At 45.9% G+C, this 20,486-nt stretch overlaps 1 protein-coding gene across 3 annotated transcripts in view; it reads right to left on the bottom strand.

Moving 5' to 3' along the window:
• Nucleotides 1-66: 66 nt before the first annotated feature.
• The window catches only part of RAD54L (RAD54 like), a 28,606-nt gene continuing 8,186 nt past the window's right edge, over nt 67-20,486 (bottom strand). Inside the window, exons 4-18 of one of the 3 annotated variants that reach the window (XM_032877671.1) lie at nt 19,047-19,107; nt 18,212-18,347; nt 17,703-17,772; nt 17,313-17,601; nt 16,968-17,092; nt 10,443-10,593; nt 6,616-6,742; nt 5,473-5,547; nt 5,192-5,322; nt 4,543-4,653; nt 4,270-4,393; nt 3,837-3,915; nt 3,359-3,538; nt 458-621; nt 67-362 (exon numbers count right to left, since the gene is read on the bottom strand). In XM_032877671.1, coding sequence (XP_032733562.1) covers nt 152-362; nt 458-621; nt 3,359-3,538; nt 3,837-3,915; nt 4,270-4,393; nt 4,543-4,653; nt 5,192-5,322; nt 5,473-5,547; nt 6,616-6,742; nt 10,443-10,593; nt 16,968-17,092; nt 17,313-17,601; nt 17,703-17,772; nt 18,212-18,347; nt 19,047-19,107 — 2,034 coding nt within the window. In that variant the 3' untranslated portion in view covers nt 67-151. Of the gene's footprint in view, nt 363-457; nt 622-818; nt 970-3,358; nt 3,539-3,836; nt 3,916-4,269; nt 4,394-4,542; nt 4,654-5,191; nt 5,323-5,472; nt 5,548-6,615; nt 6,743-10,442; nt 10,594-16,967; nt 17,093-17,312; nt 17,602-17,702; nt 17,773-18,211; nt 18,348-19,046; nt 19,108-20,486 lie in introns of those variants that run through there. The other 2 variants (XR_004385013.1, XM_032877672.1) reach the window with 2 other exon arrangements.

The raw sequence follows: 20,486 nt of genomic DNA, 5'->3' as shown, positions 1-20,486 counted from the left end.
TTTCTTATAAAATAAACTTTGGGCAAACATCATGTGGCCCTCCTTGATGATTTTTGTCCCAGAGAACAAAATTCAGTAGGGTCCTATGGGGCAAGGAGCCCCTTTTCCCTGTCTCCTTCCTCTAACAGCTACACCCAGACCAACTGGCTTATCAGCGGAGGCCCCGCTGCTCTTCATGAGAACGCTGGTGGAAGACAAATGTGATGGCAGTGGAGGCAGCATCCCAGGCAGCCTGAAGTACCTCATCCTTGAGCCCCCGCTTATCAGTGTTATGGTTCCATTGAGCCAGGTCTGAAGTACAGTCAGAACCATCAGGGGGTGGCCGGACCTGGTGGTTGTTGACACAGCGGCGGCAGCGCAGCCTGGGGGCAGAGGACAGAGCTGTGATGACTATGGAGCCCATCTCCATGCTGTGCAGGGAGTTCAGAGGTAATGCCAGTAAGGGCACTCCACGCACCTGTCATGAGTGTCGCTAAGGCTAGCCTCATCGAGAGTAAACAGCTCCTTCAACTCGCCCAGAGAGAAGTGCCGCTCCACGTCCTGCTCCTCATCCACCACACAGCTGCTCAGTGCCTTCTTGTGGCTCTGGCGCTGAAAGATCTTCTCCTCAATGGTTCCAGCCTGGGGTGCGGAGACCCGGGGTACATGGCTAAGTCATCACCAAACACGGGGCAGGAAAACCCAGGAGTTGAAACTATAGCCACCCAAGAGAAGGAGAAATAAAAGAAAACCCAAAATCCTACAGCCACACATCTGCTTAGCTGAGCCCATTTTCCCAGTCTATTTCTTGAGAACATGACTCGTACATGTCTGCTCACCCAGGATATTTTCTGTACAAATGGAGGGTTTCATGGCCTGGCTAAATTCCTTCAGAGTGAGCTGAGGTTTGCAGCAGCTTCACCAGAGCTCCACACCAAGCCCAGGTCTCTCTCACTCAATAAATATCATTAAGGTATCCTAGGCCAGGCCCTGTGCATGAGGATACAAAGAAGAATCAAATATAATCCCTATTCTTGAGCTCACAGGCTAGTGGGAGAGACAAAAACTAATTGGTACAGTAATAAAAACCTGTATAGGATACCCAAGGGCCCAATAGAGGGATGGTAGTAGAGAGGAATGTTGGGAAGCTTGAAAGATTATCCTCAAGTTGAATTTTAAAACATGAATAGATGGCCTACAAGGAAGGAAAGAAGGGAAAGCTCCTAGGTCCCACGTAGGAACAAAGGAATAAGCCTGGCCTACTAGAAGAGTGAGAACTTGAGCCTGTCTGGGGGACAGTGGGAATCTCAAGCTGGGACTGAGAGTCAGCAGAGGTCATACTAGAGAAATAATGGATGCCAGGCTGAAAGAGCTTGGCATTGTCCTGCAAGTGATGAAAAGCAAAATCAGAATTTTTGCCAAGTTCATTCTGGAAGCAGTATATGAAGAACAGATTAAGACCAAAGGTAAAGAATTAGGAAGCTGCTGCAATATCCAAGTGAGAGAGGACTGTGACCTTAGCATGGGACAGAGAGGAAGTTAAAGAAATTTCCAGAAAGTAAAAATAACATTTTGTTTTTAGGAAACAGAATGGTCCAGTAGGATGATACCCAGGTTTGGGTTGGTTGGATAATGGAGTCATTAAATGACAGAATTCAGAAAGAAAATGAATTTAGTCCACCATATATCCAAAGTGTTCATAAAACAGGCAAGTGGAATTGTACAATAGGTAATGGAAAAACAGGTCTAGAACTCCGGTAAGAGATCCAGGCTAAAAATTTAAGAGATTTGCCAATATAATGAGTGTATGTAATCACAAGAGGTGGGAAAACCAGAGTGGAATTTCTCGAGAGAATAGAATTTTAAGGATTAGTGGTAAACAGTGTCAGATTCACAGGAAAAAAAAACAAGAGTTTCTTGTTTTGGCAATTAGGAAGCCAGTAGTACATTCAAAAACAGGTTCGGTGGCATAAATGGTCTGATGAGTGAGTAGAAGATGAGGAAGTGAAGTTCGTTTGTAGTTTGTATGTTAGCTTTGGAAAAATGCGACTATGAATGAATGGAAAGTAACCCAAAGTAGTAGCTACAATTGGATGGAGGCTTAAGAAACTGTTTTCAGATGAGAGCTACTTGAGCATGTTTGTAGACCCAGGGAAATAAAGGAGAAATTAATCAACTAAGAAAGGAAAGGAAAGAGTCTAGGGCAAAGCTAGAATGATGAGCCCCAAAAAAGAAGAAAATGATCTTCCTCTGAGATGGGAAGAGAAGAGCCAGGTGTAGAGATTTACAAAAGAGAGGCTAAAAAAGTCAAGCCCGGTAGCCTACGTTTTCTCTTTGAAGTAGAAAATAAGGTCTCTGCAAAAAGAATGATAGACAGGGTTAGGTAAGAAACTTGAGGGAAGTGGTGAAGGCTAGCAGTGATAGGGTCCAGTCCAAAATGGAATATGTGAATTTGTGCTAGTTCTGATCTATACCTGCAAATTGTACATGGTGCAGAACCTGAAAATAGTTGTAATGATCCAAGTGGAGAAGATTTTATGGAAAGAGTGGCTGAAAGAATACACGGTAAGAATCAGACCAAACAGAAAGAGAAGTCGAGCCAGACTGGGGGGAGGTGGAGTAATAGGGACATAAGTTTGAAGCAGATGTAGGAGGTATGAGAAAGCTGGAAGGACAGGAAGTGAGACTAGAAAGATAGCTATTAATGTTTGGAACTATGTATAGTTTTGGCACTATTAAAATTCTGGAGTGTGGCCCTGGGAGTAATTAAATGAGGGGGAGTTAAAGAGCTCATTAGGAGGTCAAGGAAACATGAAGGCCAGAGTGCCAGAGAACTGCATGGTCCCTGAAGTCAAGATGATCTAGGGGAAAAATGAAGACTGCACTGGTATCCAAAGCCATCAATGAATTAGGAAAATGGCATAGAATAGAGGAGTGTAACAAGGAAAAAAAGTAGTCAAGTGAGATAACATGAGCTTTAAAAGAGAACTATAGTGTGGATGGTCTGAATGATGACTGAGAACTTGGAGAATGCCAATACCTCTTAGCCCCATGGGACACATGGAATGTGAGAAGATTACAAGGCAAGTGGCATGGCAGAAATCAGGCATGAGGCAAAGCAGGTGTCCTGGGAAAGGAAGGTGATCACAGGAGAGTTTGTTAACCATTGAACAGGTATCCAGATGGCATAGTAAAGGTTTTGAAGGAATGGGGTGGAGAGAGGAAGAAAGAACAGAAGAATAAAGGGCTCTGGCTAAGCTGCATAGCCTGGCCACTGTGAGAGGCAGAGGGGCCAACGGGAGGTACTGACAACCCAAGATGGTCCTATAGGTCTTCTTCCATGACCCACCCCTACTATGACCACTGTCACCATCCTTACAGACAGCAGGCGATAGATATAGCATGTCTTCTTTTGACCGTCACGCCAGACCCGGGCCATGGCTTGTTCATCATTGGCCGGGTTCCAGTCAGGATCAAACATGACCAGTCGGTTAGCCCCGATGAGATTGAGGCCACAGCCACCAGCTTTGCTGCTTAGCATGAAGACAAAGTCAGGGCTCTGGAAAGAGAGGAAGCAGGAGAAAGAGAACCTCTTACAGCCTGAACTGGGATCCTATTCAGTCCAGCAGACTGTTCTCTCTCACACATCTGTACTCTCATGCTGTTAAGGACCACCAATTTGTCTGCTTGCCAATTTCCCAGCCCAGCCATCATTAACTTGCCGAACCCCACCACACAAACCCGAAAAGGGGGAGAAAAAAAAGACCCTAAAAAAGAGCACCCTTATAGTTTCTCTACCACCCCTTGATTCTGGTGTTACTGCATTGGTAGTGTAGGAACAGGGGCTGTGTATTTACCGACGGATTGTTAAAGCGCTCCACGACCTTGGCTCGCTTCTTAATGGACATTGTGCCATCCAAGCGGACATATAAGTACCTGAAGGGGAATCCAAAGATCAAAACCCAAAAAGGAAGCAGAGCCCTGCTACCAAAGGAACTGAACCATGCTTGAGGCTACTCATCTACAGCCTGAGGCCCTAAATTCACAAAGGAATGGGCAGGGAGCTAGAGGCCAGAACTCTGTCCTCTGGAAGTACCTGGGGCAGGACCAGAGGCTATTCTGCTTAGAGATGGAGCTGGGACCATCACAACAATAAGAGAACAGATATTTTCTGGGAAGCCCCTACCATACCCGCGTCTTGGCCCATATGCACCAGTCAGAACACCTACTCTGCATAGCAGGACGGTTGGAGAGACACTGCTTTGGCAAACTGATGAGGCCCTTCCCTACCTTCGGGCCCGGCAGAGCTTCTCGAAGAGATCCAGTGTCTGAGTGTAATTGGACACCAACACTACTTTGTCACTGCTGCGGCTTCGGGTCACTGCCAGAATGTAATCAAGGACCAGCATCTTACCTGGAGAAATCAGCAACTATTAGCCCCCAGCAGGCCATCCCTATGCCCCAGGAGTCTTACTCCTGATACCATACCTTGAGACAAGGATACATATAGCACAGAGACAATCTCCCACTCCTCCTCTCAGAGGAACGCAAAGACTAGCTTACCTGACAGCTGGGGCTCTAGAGCCTTGGAGCTATAACCAGCGGGAAATATTTCCAAAGCACCTTCAAAGCCATCCTCCTCTTCCACACACTTGTCATAGATTAGAGCTGGATCTGGGGGCGGGAGGACAACCCACAAGCAAAATGCAAAATGCCAGCTATAGTGCTTTCGGAAGTTTCCACTTCAGTGCTCATTGGAACCCCCTCTAGAAGCCTACCCAGCAAGACCTTCCTCAGCACCAGACTTGGTTGGCCCCAAATCCCAGTATCTTAGTCAGTTCCATCTGGGACCATATTGCTCACTAGTGTGCTCTCCCAACAATAAGGGAACTATACCAGAGAGGGCAAGGTTTATTATTTTTCCTCCTGTCCAACATTTTATTTGCACATATGTGTGTGCGCATACTCACCCAGAGTCCCATATACCCCAAGCATTGAGTATGGGCTGCGCAGGGAATAAGCCAAACTTTTCAAAACAAAGGGTCTGGTTTACAGAGTACACAATGTAGGGTTCATACCTCAGGGAGGGCTAGAATCACATGTGGCCTTTATGAGGACTCTAGACAAGTCTGGAAGGTGTCTGAACCATACCGGAACCTACCCTTGCCTTGCTCACTCTCTCAGAGGACCCCAGGACATGGACCCAACTCACGATTACAAAGCTTCTTTAGTAAGGTGATGGAAGAAAGGGAAGACACAGTCATCTTGCCCTCACGCAACTCTTCGGCTGGCTTGGCTTGTCTCAAAAACCTCTTGTACAATTCAGTCTGAAGGGGTGTCAGCCTGAAAAAAAGGCAGCTGGGTCAGTGGGAAAGGCTGTGCACCATACTTCTGCCCTGAAGACTCTGTGAGAGCCCAGCCATGCCTCACAGGCTGAGCTTTTTTTTTCTTTCTTACCACACTCACTCTACACCCCTCAGTTGAGCTCCGTACCTACAACAAACCACCTGCTCCATCTTCACAGGCAGGTATTTAGACAGGATATCAGATGTCCTCCGTATCAGACACCTGGGGAGACAGGTAAAAAGGCAAGAGGCTGGGAAAAATGCTGTGCTAGCTACTGGAATAAAAGCCACCACCCAAACAATCCAAAAGATTATCTCTCTTCTGTAGTATCAAATGTCAGAGACCCATCAGCCCTATGGCAAATATATCTTTATGAGGGTCTCAGTCATGGAACAAAGACCCTTTCAAACAATCTAGCTTTTGACAATGCTTTGTCTTCCTCTTCAAAAGTTTAGCTGGTCCTCAAGAGAAGGTCAAGACTTCCGCATTGAGCCTGGTGTTCAGACAGGGAAAGCAAGCTGCAAACCACTAAGTCCTTAGGGGAGTTTCTGCTTATACTTGTGCAAATACCACATGGTCCAAGATTCAGTGAAATTAAGCTCACACCTCCTGGCAGACCAGGATGGACAGGGATCAGGCACCTAGGGAGTAGCTCCTGAGAACTAGGAGTAGTACCTAAAACACAGTACTCTCCTTCCTACCATCTAAAAAAAATTGGGAAGAGGAGGGGGCAGGACTCCAGGATATAAATCATCAAGTGTATTATCTACAACAGAGCAGTCCCAAATGTACTTGTCCCCTATGCGGGCCCTATGGAAAAGCCCTCTTAGTCTAGGAGCCACACCTATCTTTCAGATCTATTTCTACCTGTCAGAGTAGGCTATGGGGCCTGAGACAGGAAGCCTGGTGCTTTAGCTCTGAGATTAACTGACAGAAAGCGTCTAATGTACTAACAATGCTCCAAGGCATATTTTGCTCAGGGAGTCTGGCAACATCAGAAAAGAGCTTCCTCAATAGGGTGCAAAGCAGCCCAAAAACAGACTACAGGGCCCTGACCAGGAAGAAAGCAGGGACCTGACCTGCAAGACACTTCCATTTATTCAGTGGCTCTGGAGAGGGCACAGGTCCCACTCCCTAGAATCCTAGCCTTTATAGGCCATGCCGCCAAAGGATTAGATTAGACATTAGGCCCCAAAGGATGGTTTAGGAGGCAATTCTGATGGTCTAACTTGGGAGAAAATCCTGAAGAAAGGTGCTGCTGCCCAGCCCAGCCCCCGGCCCTACCACTACCTATTCACAATGCTGGTGAGCTCCCGCAGCCGCTCTTCTCCTAGCCGTCTGTCCGCCTCACTGGCAGCTGCATCTCGACCCTTCAAAATTGGCAACTCAAAATGCTTCTTGAACTCATGGGCAGTTCCTAAGACAAGACAGAAGGGAAAATTAAAGCACTAAAGAATGTAAAAAAAAAAAAAAAAAGGGCGGGGGGTGGGGGGAGTCTCACTCTTTACTGTCCTTGCTTCTAGTCACTTGCTGTGCCAGCCACATGCTCCCCCGGGGTCCCCTGATAGCCATGCTGCAAAAAACTGAAGAAATGAAGGACTTGCTGCTTACAGCCTGGCAAAAGGATGCTAAATCTGTCAAGATCAAGAAACGTAGGGATAACGTGAAGTTTAGAGTTTGACCCAGCAGATACTTTTAACCTTGGTCATCACAAAGAGAAGGCAGAGAAACTAAAGCAATCCCAGCTCCCAGGTTTGGCAGTGAAGGAGCTGAAATGAACCTGGCACACTGATTTGAACTGTATTAAAAATTTTTTAATTTAAAAAAAAAAAAAAAAAAGAGGGGCACCGGGGTGGCTCAGTGGGTTAAAGCCTCTGCCTTCGGCTCAGGTCATGATCCCAGGGTCCTGGGATAGAGCCCTGCATTGGGCTCTCTGTTCAGCAGGGAGCCTGCTCCCTCCTCTCTCTCCACCTGCCTCTCTGCCTACTTGTGATCTCTGTCAAATAAATAAATAAAATCTTAAGAAAAAAAAAAAGAATGTAAAAAAGGAATGATTAGCCCACTGCCAATAAAGGCAGACTATTTTGTTTCAGATCACCTTCCTGTCAAGAACAAAGCTAGACAAATTATAGGCAATCTCTGTTTGAATGGATCAGAAAGCTACCAAAGCAAGTGGGGACTTGAAAGGTCACATAGATTAAAACTCAAATATATAACTAATTACATCAAATATAAGTGGACCAAGTAATCCAATTAAAAAGACAATACAATTGTCAGACTGGATTTTTTTTTAAGGCCCATCTACATGCTGCTTCTAGGAGATGAAGCAGCATGTCTCAGCATAATGAAGTACAGACACCTGCCACAGGGCGGACAAAACACTGTACTTAGTAAAAAAGGCAAACACAAAAGGTCACATATTGTATGATTCCATTTATATGAAATGTCCAGAATAGGCAAGTCCATAGAGAGAGAACACAGACTGGTGGTTATCAGAGTTTGAAGGTAAGGAGAAATAGGGAGTGACTGCCTAATGGGTATAGGGTTTTCTTTTGGCCAGGAATAAAAAAAAGTCCGACATCTCACAAACGAGGATCTCAAATGGCCAATAAACATATTAAAAGGTGTTCAGCTTTATTCAACATTAGGCAAATGCCACCAAAATGAGTAAAATTTTAGGGGAGCCTGGGCGGCTCAGTCAGTTAAGCTGCTGCCTTCAGCCCAGGTCATGATCCCAGGGTCCTAGGATCAAACCCCATATCGGGCTTCTTGCTCAGCGGGAGCCTGCTTCATCCTCTCCTCCCCACTCGAGCTCTCTCACAAATAAATAAATAAAATCTTTTTTTTAAAAGTGACTAAAATTAAAGATTTCTCTTAAGATAAATATCGGTGATGATACAAAGCAGAGGTCAGCAAATTACAGCATGGGCCAGGCACCTGTTTCTATAAATAAAGTTTTATTAAAACACAACCATGCCCACTCATTTACATTCAATGGCTGCTTTCATGCTACAGTAGCATAGCTGAGTACTTATAACAGAGACAGTGTGGCCTGAAAGTCTAAAATACTATCTAGTCCCTTAAGAAAAAATGTGCTGACCTCTGATGGACCAACACTGGAATTACTAGCACAATCGTTATCTACTAGAGCTGAACACATGCATAACATATCACCCAGCAATTCCACCTGTAGGACAGAGAATGCGTATTTACACAAGAGAAATGCACACCATGCTCTAGTAAAGACATACAAGAATGTTCACAGCATCATTGCTCAAAAGAATAAAAACTGGAAACTCAACTGTCCATTAACAGAACAGATAAATAAATTCTGGTATATTCATGAACATGGAATAGCACTGGGGCACATGGGTGGCTCAGCTGGGTTAAGCATCCAACTCTTGATTGCAGCTCGGGTGGTGATCTCAGGGTTGTGGGATGGAGCCCAGCATTGGGTCCATGCTGGGCGTAGAACCTAAGATTTTCTCTCCCCATCTCCCTCTGCCCTTATGCTTCCCTCTTTCTTTACCTCTCTTAAGAAGAAAAAAAAAAGGAATAGTATACAAAGAAGAAAACACACTACTGCCATGAGCAACCACATGGATGAATCTCATAAACATAATGTCGAAAAAAAAAAAAAAAGAAAGAAACCAGATGTCAAGGAATATATACTGTATTAGGAATATTGTATTAGGAATATATTACTATATAGTAAAAAATAGGCAAAAACCACTCTCGAGGGGCGCCTGAGTGGCTCAGTGGGTTAAAGCCTCTGCTTTCAGCTCAGGTCATGATCCCAGAGTCCTGGGATCGAGCCCCACATCGGGCTCTCTGCTCAGCCGGAAGCCTGCTTCCCCCCCCCCCCACCGCCTGTCTCTCTGCCTACTTGTGATCTCTGTCAAATAAATAAATAAAAAATCTTAAAAACAACAACAACAAAACAATCTCGAGTTTCAGAAGAGTGTTTACTTTTGGGGGAAAAGGAGAGAACAGTGATGAGAAGGGGTGCTGCAGGGTGCCTGGGTGCCTCAGTCCTTAAGCACCTGCCTTTGGTTCAGGTCATGATCCCAGGGTCCTGAGATCAAGTCCTGAATCAGGCTCCCTGCTCAGCAGGAAGCCTGCCTCTCCCTCTCCCACTCCCCCTGCTTGTGTTCCCTCTCTCACTGTGTCTCTGTCAAATAAATAAATAAAATCTTTAAAAAGCGCGCATGCTGCTAGGGGCGCTTGGGTGGCTCAGTTTGTTGAGCATCTGACTCCTGATTTTGGCTTGGGTCACAATATCAGGGTTGTAGGATCAAGCTCCACACTGGGCTTGCGCTCATCTGCTTCCCTCTCCCTCTCCCTCTGCCCCTCCCCACCTGTGTGCTCTCTAATAAAATTAAAAACAAAACAAAACAAAACAAAAAAAAGAAGGGGTGCCACAGAGATGGTGGCAGTAATTGATCTGATAGTGGTTACACAAATGTGTTCGCTTTATGAAAATCTTGCTGCTTAGCTGGTTCTTGACTAAAGTTATCTTCCTGAGCACTGACAAGTTGGGGTGGCACTAGCAAACCCTCCCACAGATACTTATGTGCTAGAACTACCCACCTGTGGCTGCCAGAGGCTGAGGGGAATGGGACAGGGAGAGTTATTGTTTAGTGGGCAGAGGTTCAGATCTGCAAGATAAAAAAGTTCTGGAGATGGACAGTGGTGATGGTTGCACAACAATGTAAGCACATTTAATGACACTGAATTGCACATTAACAAGTAGTTTAGGAACAAAAACTGCCCACGACAGTCTGCTCTGAGGCCAAAGCTCTTGCGAGGCAGCTAGGATGTGATGAGCAAAATGCCTAGAGGTAGTATTTCCATGCCCAGCTCATAGTGACACATCACGCATAGCCCTACCACCTCTGTGGTAGGAAAACTGGCGGGTGTGGGCCCTGCTGAGTTGTTCAGTAGAAACAAGGTCTCCAATGGCTAAGCTACTCCCGGACAAAAGGAGTCTTCCTCCAAGAGTGCCTAGTGACCTACATATAAGTAGCATTCTCCCCTTTCTCTCTTCAGCTAGCGTTACACTCCCAAGGCCAAAGCAAGGCTCCTCTCCAATGTAGCAGAAAAGGCTGGTTTCTTACCCAGAATGCCTGAATTAACAAAATGTACCAAGCTGAAATACTCAAGGAGATCATTCTGGATGGGAGTCCCGGAGATAAGCACCCGCCGGCTGGTGTTCAAGCTGTCCAATGCCTGGTATGTCTGATTCTCAGAGTTCTTAAGTCTGTGTCCCTGCAAGGAAATTAATTCTCACTTAGGCCTGGGCATGATGTGGCATCCCTAATGATAGCAAAGTTTTGTGTAGACAGGAAAAGAGGAATCATAAACATTACAGGTCCTGGGGCCTTGGGAACCAAGCAGGGCACAGCAAGAGGGAGAATTGACTTGCTTGTTAGGGAAAACAGTCAGATCTTCAGTTTCCAGACCATCAGTGCTACATTCATAAAGCAAGGATTCCCTGGATTCCGTTACCTCCCCTCCTTTTCCCTGCCCCAACCTTCAGAGCCTTAGCAGTCTGCTTACCCTCTTCAGAGACATTCAACCTTGCTCTAGACCCATGTTTTCAGGGAATCCTCCCTCCCCATCAGCCCAACCAGCCCAGAACCTACTGAGCCAGATGCCTTCTGGATTGGTGTAGAGGCCATGTCTAGGCTGTCAGAGCTAAAGGGACTTAGCCCAGCCTCATCCTTCCCTCACCCTGCAGAATCCACAGCTCATACACCTGAAGAGGCTCTCTTTGCTTCCTTTTGCATCTGTTCCCCAATCCCTATTCTCCCTGTCACTCACCACTCCATACACACCATTTTTTTAAGGCTTTTTTGAGAAAGTTGTAAAGGACCCTATGGTCCTCCCGCTTTCCCCAAGAACCACACGGGCAAGATCAGGCCTGTGCCTCTTCTACCTGAAGTCCCCATTTTGGTCCATACTGGGCAAGGCATTCAAAATGCAAACACCCGTGAAAGAATGAACAAACAAGTCAGCATGGTCCCCCTCTGGTCAGCCTTGTGCTGTGCTATGCAATCAGACACAGAACCTCCACTGACCCTCCTGCCTCCAGAAACAATCCAAGCTCATTAGTTTAGCACTTCTCAATAAGGCCCCAGGTAACTTCTCTGACAAGTCTCCACAGCTTGTCTTAGTCCAAGAAGTTATAACTCCTTCCCACTCCTAATGCTGGATTTCCTTAGGCCTCTCTGCCCATGTCATTCCTCTGCCCATAATTCTCTCCCACAGGCAAATTCCTCAGATGTCACCTCCTATGCAAAGCCTTCCTCAATGACCACAGGCTGTCAGTCTCTCCCACTTCCACACTCCTGTGGCACCCTGTAACATAATAGCTGTTTACTGAATCTTTTCAAAGTGCCAGGCACTGTACTAATAAGAAGCACTTCCCTATAGTCTCTTCTGTAATCCACAGAGCAATCAACTAAGTGGGAATTTTAGAGAAAATGAAGTTCGGAGAGGTGAACAGTTATCCTAAATCACATTAGTAGAAAGTAGCAGAACTAGAATTTTTTTTTTTAAGATTTTATTTTTCTATTTGACAGATAGAAAGAGAGAGAGAGAGCACAAGTAGGCAGAGCGGCAGGCAGAGGGAGAGGGAGAAGCAGGCTCTCCACTAAGCAGGGAGCCTGATGTAGGACTCCATCCCAGGACCCTGAGATCATGACCCGAGCTGAAGGCAGACGCCTGACTGAGCCACCCAGGCGCCCCCAGAACTAGGATTTGAACTCAGGTCTATGTGCTTCCAAAGTCTGGGCACTGTACTACCCTGCAGTTCATGTACCGCTATATATACTAGAATACTAATCACACTCTACTATACTTAATCTCCTCAGCTAGACAGGAACTTCTTAAGGCAGAGACCATGTCAGACTTGCCTTTATAGAACTTGGTGCAGAGGACAGAGCCCCACACAAAGAACTGCTCAGTAAATGTTGGTTGAATGAAATGAACGAATAACCACCATTGCTATTAAAGAATTAGACCTAGAATTTTCAACTTTAAAAATGCCTGGATGTTGTATACCTAAAACTAATACCATGTTATACGTCAATTACATCTTAATTTAAAAATAATTTTTAAGGGGCGCCTGGGTGGCTCAGTGGGTTAAGCCGCTGCCTTCAGCTCAGGTCATGGTCTCGGGGTCCTGGGATCGAGCCCTGCATCGGGCTCTCTGCTCCGCAGGGAGCCTGCTTCCCCCTCTCTCTCTGCCTGCTGCTCTGCCTACTTGTGATCTCTCTCTCTCTCTGTGTCAAATAAATAAATAAAATATTTAAATAATAATAATAATAATAATTTTTAAGACATCCAAAACAAATAAAGAGATAAAAAAATGACTAGAGGCTCCAAGGTCCAGCCCTGAAACAGAGAAGCCTGTGACTCTAGAGCCCACGAGGGAAATGAAACTTTTGAGGAAATTACCTAAAAGACCCTGCAGAAATAGGTGTCAACAATTGGGTCCCTCTCAACTGAAGCTCCCTGAGGACAGGCATCATGGGACCCCCAGGACCTGACACATAACAGGCACTTAATAAATAATCTAATAAATGAGCTGAGTTAACACAATATCCCTGTGGGTCTCTGTGGAAGGGAAAGTCAATCCCAGCTCCCTGTAGGAATACCCAGTCTCCAGACCCACCTCCTCCCACCATCATCCAGAGACTTAAAACCCAAACTCTCTGGGGTGTCTGGCTGGTTCAGTCAGAAGAGTATGTTACTCTTGATCTCAGGGTCATGAGTTTGAGCCCCAGCTGGGTGTAGAGATTGTTTAAAAATAAAATCTATTACCTTTCTTTTTTTTCAGGTAGGCTCCGTACTCAGTGCAGAGCCCAAACTCATAACCCTGAGATCAAGACCTGAGCTGAGATCAAGAGTCAGATACTCAACTGACTGAGCCACCCAGGTGCCCTAAAAATAAAATCTTTTTTTTTTTTGTAATTTTTTTAGGGGCGACTGGGTGGCTCAGTGGGTTAAAGCCTCTGCCTTCAGCTCGGGTCATGATCCCAGGGTCGTGGGATCGAGCCCCGCATCAGGCTCTCTGTTCAGCAGGGAGCCTGCTTCCTCCTCTCTCTCTCTTTGCCTGCCTCTCTGCCTACTTGTGATCTGTCAAATAAATAAAATCTTTAAAAAAAAATTTTTTTTTAAAGATTTTATTTATTTATTAGACAGAGAGAGAGGAAACATAAGCAAGGGGAGTGGGTGAGGGAGAAGCAGGCTTCCCACCAAGCAGGGAGCCCGACACGGAGTTTGATCCCAAGATATGGGATCATTACCTAAGCCAAAGGCATATGCTTAACGACTGAGCCACCCAGGCGCCCCAAAAATAAAATCTTTTTTTTAAATTAAAGATTTTACTTATTTAACAGAGAGAGAGAGAGGAAATACAATCAGGGGGAGTAGGAAAAGGAGAAGCAAGCTCCCTGCAAATCAGGGAGCCCTACGCAGGGCTCAATCCCAGGTCCCCGGGATCATGACCAGCGCCAAAGGCAGATGCCCAATGACTGAGCCACCCAGGCACCCACAAAATAAAATATTTTAAAAAAATAAAAATAAGCGGCGCCTGGGTGGCTCAGTTGTTACATGTCTGCCTTCAACTCAGGTCATGATCCCAGGATCCTAGGATCGAGCCCCACATCGGGCTCCTTGCTCAGCGGGAAGCCTGCTTCTCTCTCTCCCACTCCCCCCTGCTTGTATTACCTCTCTCGCTGTGTCTCTATCAAATAAATAAATAAAATATTTTTTAAAAATAAAATAAAATAGGGGCACCTGGGTGGCTCAATGGGTTAGGCCTCTGCCTTCGGCTCAGGTCATGATCTCAGGGTCCTGGGATCGAGTCCCGAGTTGGGCTCTCTGCTTAGAGGGAGCCTGCTTCCCTGTCTCTCTCTGCCTGCTGCTCTGCCTACTTGTGATCTCTCTCTGTCAAATACATAAATAAAATCTTTAAAACAATAAATAAATAAATAAATAAATAAATAAATAAATAAATAAAATAACAGCCAAACTCTGGCAATTCAGCAAATCAAATGTTTGGCTAGATGAAAGGCTATCAGAGCTCTTATTAATAAACTGCTGCTGAATTTCTGTTCTGGCAGAGTTATCCACTTATCCTTTTTAAAAACAAAAAATGATACCACAATTAAAAGCCACTTTTCTCTCTGAAACATGAGCCCTGAGTAGCATTCTTGTTTTTTATGCATCTTCCCAGCATGTTTCTTCTGACTTGCTGTGTGTTCCAGATCTTATAAAGGAACATATATGGGTCTGGATAAGGCACACAGGGCCACTCCTCCCATACCTAAGCCACGCTTCCTACACCAAGTTTTGGGTTATATCCAAGACCATAAGGGATAAGAGCCAGGTCTTAAAATCTCAGGCCTGGATTCAAGTCCCAGCTCACTAGGTCCTGGCAGGGAGCAACTGGGCAAGTCATCACACTTCTCCTAACCTCTAAAACTGAGATCAGGTGACAATAATGTCAATCCCTCGCCTATTCATACGCTTTACAAAATACTTCCATAGATCTTCTCTCTTGATCTGGATCGTGTCCCTTTCAGGTAGACCTGTGCCATCCACTCACTACAGAAGTAACTGAGTTTCTGAGCAGTCTCACCTGCACAGTATGTTTACAAGTGGCAGAGCCAAGGCTGACCCCAAGTCTTCTACTTTGCCCTAACCCACATTACTGTAAGAATCAAAGATTTTGTACACAGAGTTATTATGCAGCACTTCTGTGTGCCACCAAGAAGCATCAGCTAGGGGGCGCCTGGGTGGCTCAGTGGGTTAAACCTCTGCCTTTAGCTCAGGTCATGATCCCAGGGTCCTAGGATAGAGCCCCGCATCGCATCAGGGTCTCTACTCAGCAGGGAGCCTGCTTTCCCCTCTCTCTCTGCCTCCCTCTCTGCCCACTTGTGATCTCTGTCTGTCAAATAAATAAAATCTTAAAAAAAAAAAAAAGAAGAAGAAGAAGAAGCATCAGCTAGGAGGGAGCACAGTGGGTGCTGGGAGCATGAAAGGCTGGGGCGGCATCTTCTCTTTCCAGGGTCTGAACAGGACAGACTGACAAACTCCTCCTACAATAGACTGAACTATCTTTCAGGACTGGCTTCCTCATGTCTCTGACAATTGACAAATTGCTGACAAAAAAAAAAGGTAGAGGAGTAAAAAGGAGGGCCAGGATGCTGCAGTGTGGCCCAAGAAGCAGCCTGCCCTTGCCTGCAGAGTTAGCTCAGAAAACAGGACGGAATGAAAAAGGAAAGAAACACTACAGAGCAGAAGAAAATCTAGATGGGCCAGGGCCCTGAGCTTTTTGGGTTATCACACATATAACCCACCTCAACCTGCTAAATCCTTTACTCCTACCAGAAGGAACAGCCCATCAAAGTGTCACAGGTTGGTACCCATGCCTGACAATGATGGACTCTTCATTAAGGACAAAAGCCCAACTGGGAAAGAAATCATAACTAGCAAGGATGGCATCCCAAAAGTAACCCTTTCTTCTCTGCAACCTCCCAAAAGTCCCTCAGATACTGAGCTAATCTGTAGTTCCCATAGCACAGTCAAGCTTGCCAATCAGTTGACAAATGGGACCAAGACTTTCACCCATCTCTGCACTAAAGCCCCAGGGGTGTGCAAAATGGCCTTCACTCTTCCCAAGAGGTGCAAACAATGGTAGCAGCCTCAGGGTAGCCAAGCACCCTGAAAACCCGGAAAATTCTTTATACCGGGAAGTTCCCAGCTACCCTCACTCCTTTCTAGATAGTAGCATCTCTACCACCACTCACACATAGTGGTGGAAAAGGCTAACAGTAACCATTACCCCATTTCCCTTTGTCCCAGAGAGTCAACAGAGACTACTCTAAGGTGTATGGACTGTCCAAGTTGGGCTTTCCTACCTCTGTGTTTCTGTTCACTTGCATCCCCCCACACTACAACAAAAGAAGTCTTATGACAATTACCAGTCTAATGACATACTAGCGCTTTCTTCACCTCATTTACTCCTCACAATAATCCCATGAAACAAGTATGATTAACCCACTTTACGGACTCAGAAACAGAGGATCAGGTGGTTAAACAACTTGTCCAAGATCATTTTACTGGTAAGTAGAAGAGCCAGAATTTGAATAAAAGTCTCTGACTCCAGAACCTATTCTGCTAAACACTGTACTGTGTCTCCCCAGCCATCCAAATCCCTCTCGTCCTTCAAAGTCTTTCCTTGGTCTAAGAATACTGTCTGGCAAGCAGCCCACAGTACCTCACCCTCCTTGCAGGTCTAAGCACTGCTTAATCCCTATTGGCAGGTTGGTGTCAAAGGCTCTCCCTCTCACTTGCATCCTCTAAGGCAACAAGTTCTGTCCTTAATATTCCCCAGTGACTGGGGCGCCTGGGTGGCTCAGTCAGTTGGGTGTCTTCCCTTCCCCGCCCCCTGACTCATCTCATTAATGCTCTCTTTCTCTCTTAGATGAATATATAAAATCTCAAAAAAAAAAAAAAAAAAAAAAAAAAAAAAAAATTCCCCAGTGACTGACACAGCCCTTGGATGGCAGTTCTTAGTGAGGAGATTTCAATACTTTCTTCTACCACCCAGACTGCTGAGAGTTAAGTACCTCGTCACATATGACCAGTCCAACACTCCCTTTCTGGAGGACTCCAACATGAAGGCGGAACGTCTCGTAGGAAATGATGAGAATGGGAGAAGGCACTCGGGCTCCACGCTGGTTCATGAATACTTCTACAGCAGGAAACATGTCAAGGGAAAAAATCTTAGACTATCTTTAAGAAAAAAGTTTGACAGTTCTTTAATGTAGCCTGGAAAGGACTACTTCCACTATTTTGCATGGGAAATCTCTTCCACCCCCTCATTACCCTCAGCCTTCTGGCCATCAGGGCGCACACACACGAGAAAGGAGCGAGTTGTATGAAGAGCATGGCCAACTGTTAAGGCTCCATACCCAGCTTTTGGTCTATCTCTTCCTTAGAGCCTCCGTCAATGGCCAGAGGTTGGATCCTCCCTCCAAGCCATTTCCCAACTTCATTGTACCAGTTCTTCACTAGGCTGGAGGGTGACACCACCACTGCCTTGTCGATTTCTGGTTTGCACTCTGGACTCTGGCGCAAAAGCGTCCACATCAGTGTGATGCACTGCAGCGTCTTGCCCAGGCCCATCTCGTCAGCCATGATGCATCCGTGGCTGCCTGGGATGCGCCGACTGGTGACACACTCCCACAGGAACTTCACTCCCTGGGGAATAACAGCACTCAGACCACTTTGGCATTCACACTGCTGCTGCCCTAGGGTGGCAGCCTCCAAGCCCATATGTCTTGCCCCCCAGCTCCCTTTACCTCTCTCTGATGAGGCCGCAAGACCTTACTGAGGACAGGATCAACAACCACATGGACAGGGAGTTTTTCCCTGAGGAAACACAGCAAAGAAAACATGGAGCTCAGACAAGTGCAAGGGTATGCCCCCAGGAAGTTGTGTCCTGCTGACCCAGAGGCCACAGAGGCAGATGCCTAGGAGGGCCTTTGTGGCCTGATAATCAAACCACAGCACATTTTGCTCCACGAGTTAGAAAGTGAGCAGAGGGTTCCCTATGTCATCAATTCCTTCTGCTCCCCTGAACAAGCTTGGCAGGAAGGGTGAGGAACCTCCATCAACTAGACATGCCCACAAGCTCTTCCCCATATCCTCTCCTTCTCTACCTACCCACTCTCTGGATGGTGGAGCAGCAGTCATGCCCACACTCTGAAAACATGCCAGTTCCAAAGAAAAAAAATCACACCAAAATGCCCTCTGCCCTTCCAGGTATGTGCACTTAACAGACCTACTCAAGAAATATCAATGTACATACTTGTCAAGCTTCAGCTGGTCATGGGCACTCAGTGGGGGAGGCTCGTACAAAACCAAGGCACCTTCTTCCAAGGGGTCATGGAGGGCCCGGCGGACCCCAGCCCTTTTGACGCCCAATGCCCGAAAGCCCAGAGGACCTAGAAACCAACAATCTGTCATCTAAGTATCTATATCAAAGAGATCAGCAGGCCCAGCTCAAAGGCCTATCCTTCACATAACCTTTCCCAAGCTTGCATATGACCTTCTCTCTTCCAGAACCTCTTCAAACCCAGCTGCATACTTCTATCTGACCATTATCCCAGTCTGCCTTAGATCAGGGTTCTTCCCATTTTACCTCTCCCATTTAACTATAAACTTCTGGAGGGCTAGGTCTTGTTCATCTCAAGTCAATCCTAGAAAGGTCTAGAACCCAAAGGGGCCCTTCAAGACACAGAGCTCTTGAGAGTTGGTCTCCTCCCTCCCCGGCCCCAGTTTAAGCACAATGTTATGTCCTACGCAGAGCCCAGGCTTCATGCAGTCTGAGTGAATTCGGTAGCATCTCATTTCTAAGGTTGACTGTCAGAGGCCATTAGCCACCTGGGTTCACCAGGAGCTGCCCAAGCACTGCCATATCTCCCACAAGGTGAGGGGCCATTAGTCATGGCAGGCCTTGCTGAAGCTATCAAACACAGCCTTCATGCAGGTCCCTATAGTGTCACCCCACCCACCGCCACCACCAGCCTGGCATCTTCAATTCCAAGGTAAGCAAGTATTAACAAAAGCAGAGGTATTAAATTATTCAGACACATTCATACATGACTGATTAAAAAAAAAAATAGGAAAGTCTCCATTTTTACCTTGATAATTTGGAATGGGGATTTTAAAAGGCTTTGACAAAATGCTTCGAATAAAGGCTTCCTAAAAAGAAAAGAAACAGGGATTCAGGACAGATTAAAGATGTTATGGGATAATATTTTTTACAAATGCAGTCTAAAATGCCTATTTAGGGGCACCTGGGTGGCTTAGTGGGTTGAGCGTCTGACTCTTGGCTTCGGTCAGGTCTTGAGTTCCACATCGGGTTCCACGTTCAGTGGAGAATCTGCTCGAGATTCTCTCCCTCTCCCCCCACCACTCGCACACGCTTTCTCGCTTTCTAAAATAAATAAATCTTTTTTTTTCAAGATTTTATTTATTTATTTGACAGAGAGAGACAGCCAGAGAGGGAACACAAGCAGGGAGAGGGAGGGAGAAGCAGGATTCCCAAGCGGGGAGCCCCATGTGGAGCTCAATCCTAGGACCCCAGGACCATGACCTGAGCCGAAGGCAGATGCTTAACAACTGAGCCACCCAGCACCCCTAAAATAAATAAACCTTTAAAAAAATATTTAAAATAACAACATGCCTATTTAACGATAATACACTCAGAGCATTATATTTTGATTACGTCTTACTCAGATGCATCTAGAACATAAGGAGAGGTGCTCCATATTAGGTTATTAGGTTTTATACCACAGCTTTCACCTTTGAGGCTTTACGTAAGATTCTACAAATACTCAGAGACAGCAGAGTGCCATTAGCAAGTGCCCAGCCTCAGTCATCAGCCACAAGGCTTAAACCTATTCCTTCACAAAAGGCCACGCCAACAAGGACAATTAACTATTCCCTATGGTACAGAACCTTAAGAAGAAAGCATCACAAACTTACCCAAACCCAGTACTAACAGAGAACTCCAATATTTGGATTCAACCACTCACCTACAGGACTACATCTTCCCAAACATTGCTTCCCTCACATTGCTTCTGTCACATCAATGCTGCCTACTACATCTAATTTCCCCATCGGCCACCTTGGGAACTAACCAGACCTTCAAAAAGTAGTGGTAGTAGCACTAATAGTAACAGTATTAGTAAATAATATTAACAGCAATAAAAATGGCAACAGGAACGATGACTAATAGTGCATACCAGATGCAGAGCTAAGCGCTCACAAGATGCCTGCACGCAGGCTGCCATTGAATCCTCACCACCAGCACTCTGAGGTCCTGGTATCTCCATTTTCCAGATGGGCATATTGAGACTGAGTGGTTAAGTCACTTTCCCAAGTCACAGGGCCATCATGACAGGTGCAGGACTTCCCTCATTCCAAGACCCCTACTTGTAACCAGTGGGCAGTACGGCCTCCTAATCCAATCTGTTTGACGATAGCCATATGGATTAGCCCAGAGTTAGCAGCTTCACATCAGAAGGCGTGAGAGAGGGAACAACATGAGAAAGAGGACATTAGCGGGCAAACAAATC

This window comes from Lontra canadensis, unplaced genomic scaffold, assembly GCF_010015895.1.
Source record: "Lontra canadensis isolate GAN:19392208 unplaced genomic scaffold, GSC_riverotter_1.0 scaffold60, whole genome shotgun sequence".
In the NCBI taxonomy this organism is placed as follows: Eukaryota; Metazoa; Chordata; class Mammalia; order Carnivora; family Mustelidae; genus Lontra; species Lontra canadensis.
Note: the sequence above shows the minus strand (reverse complement) of the source record. Positions and strands in the feature narration are given on the sequence as shown.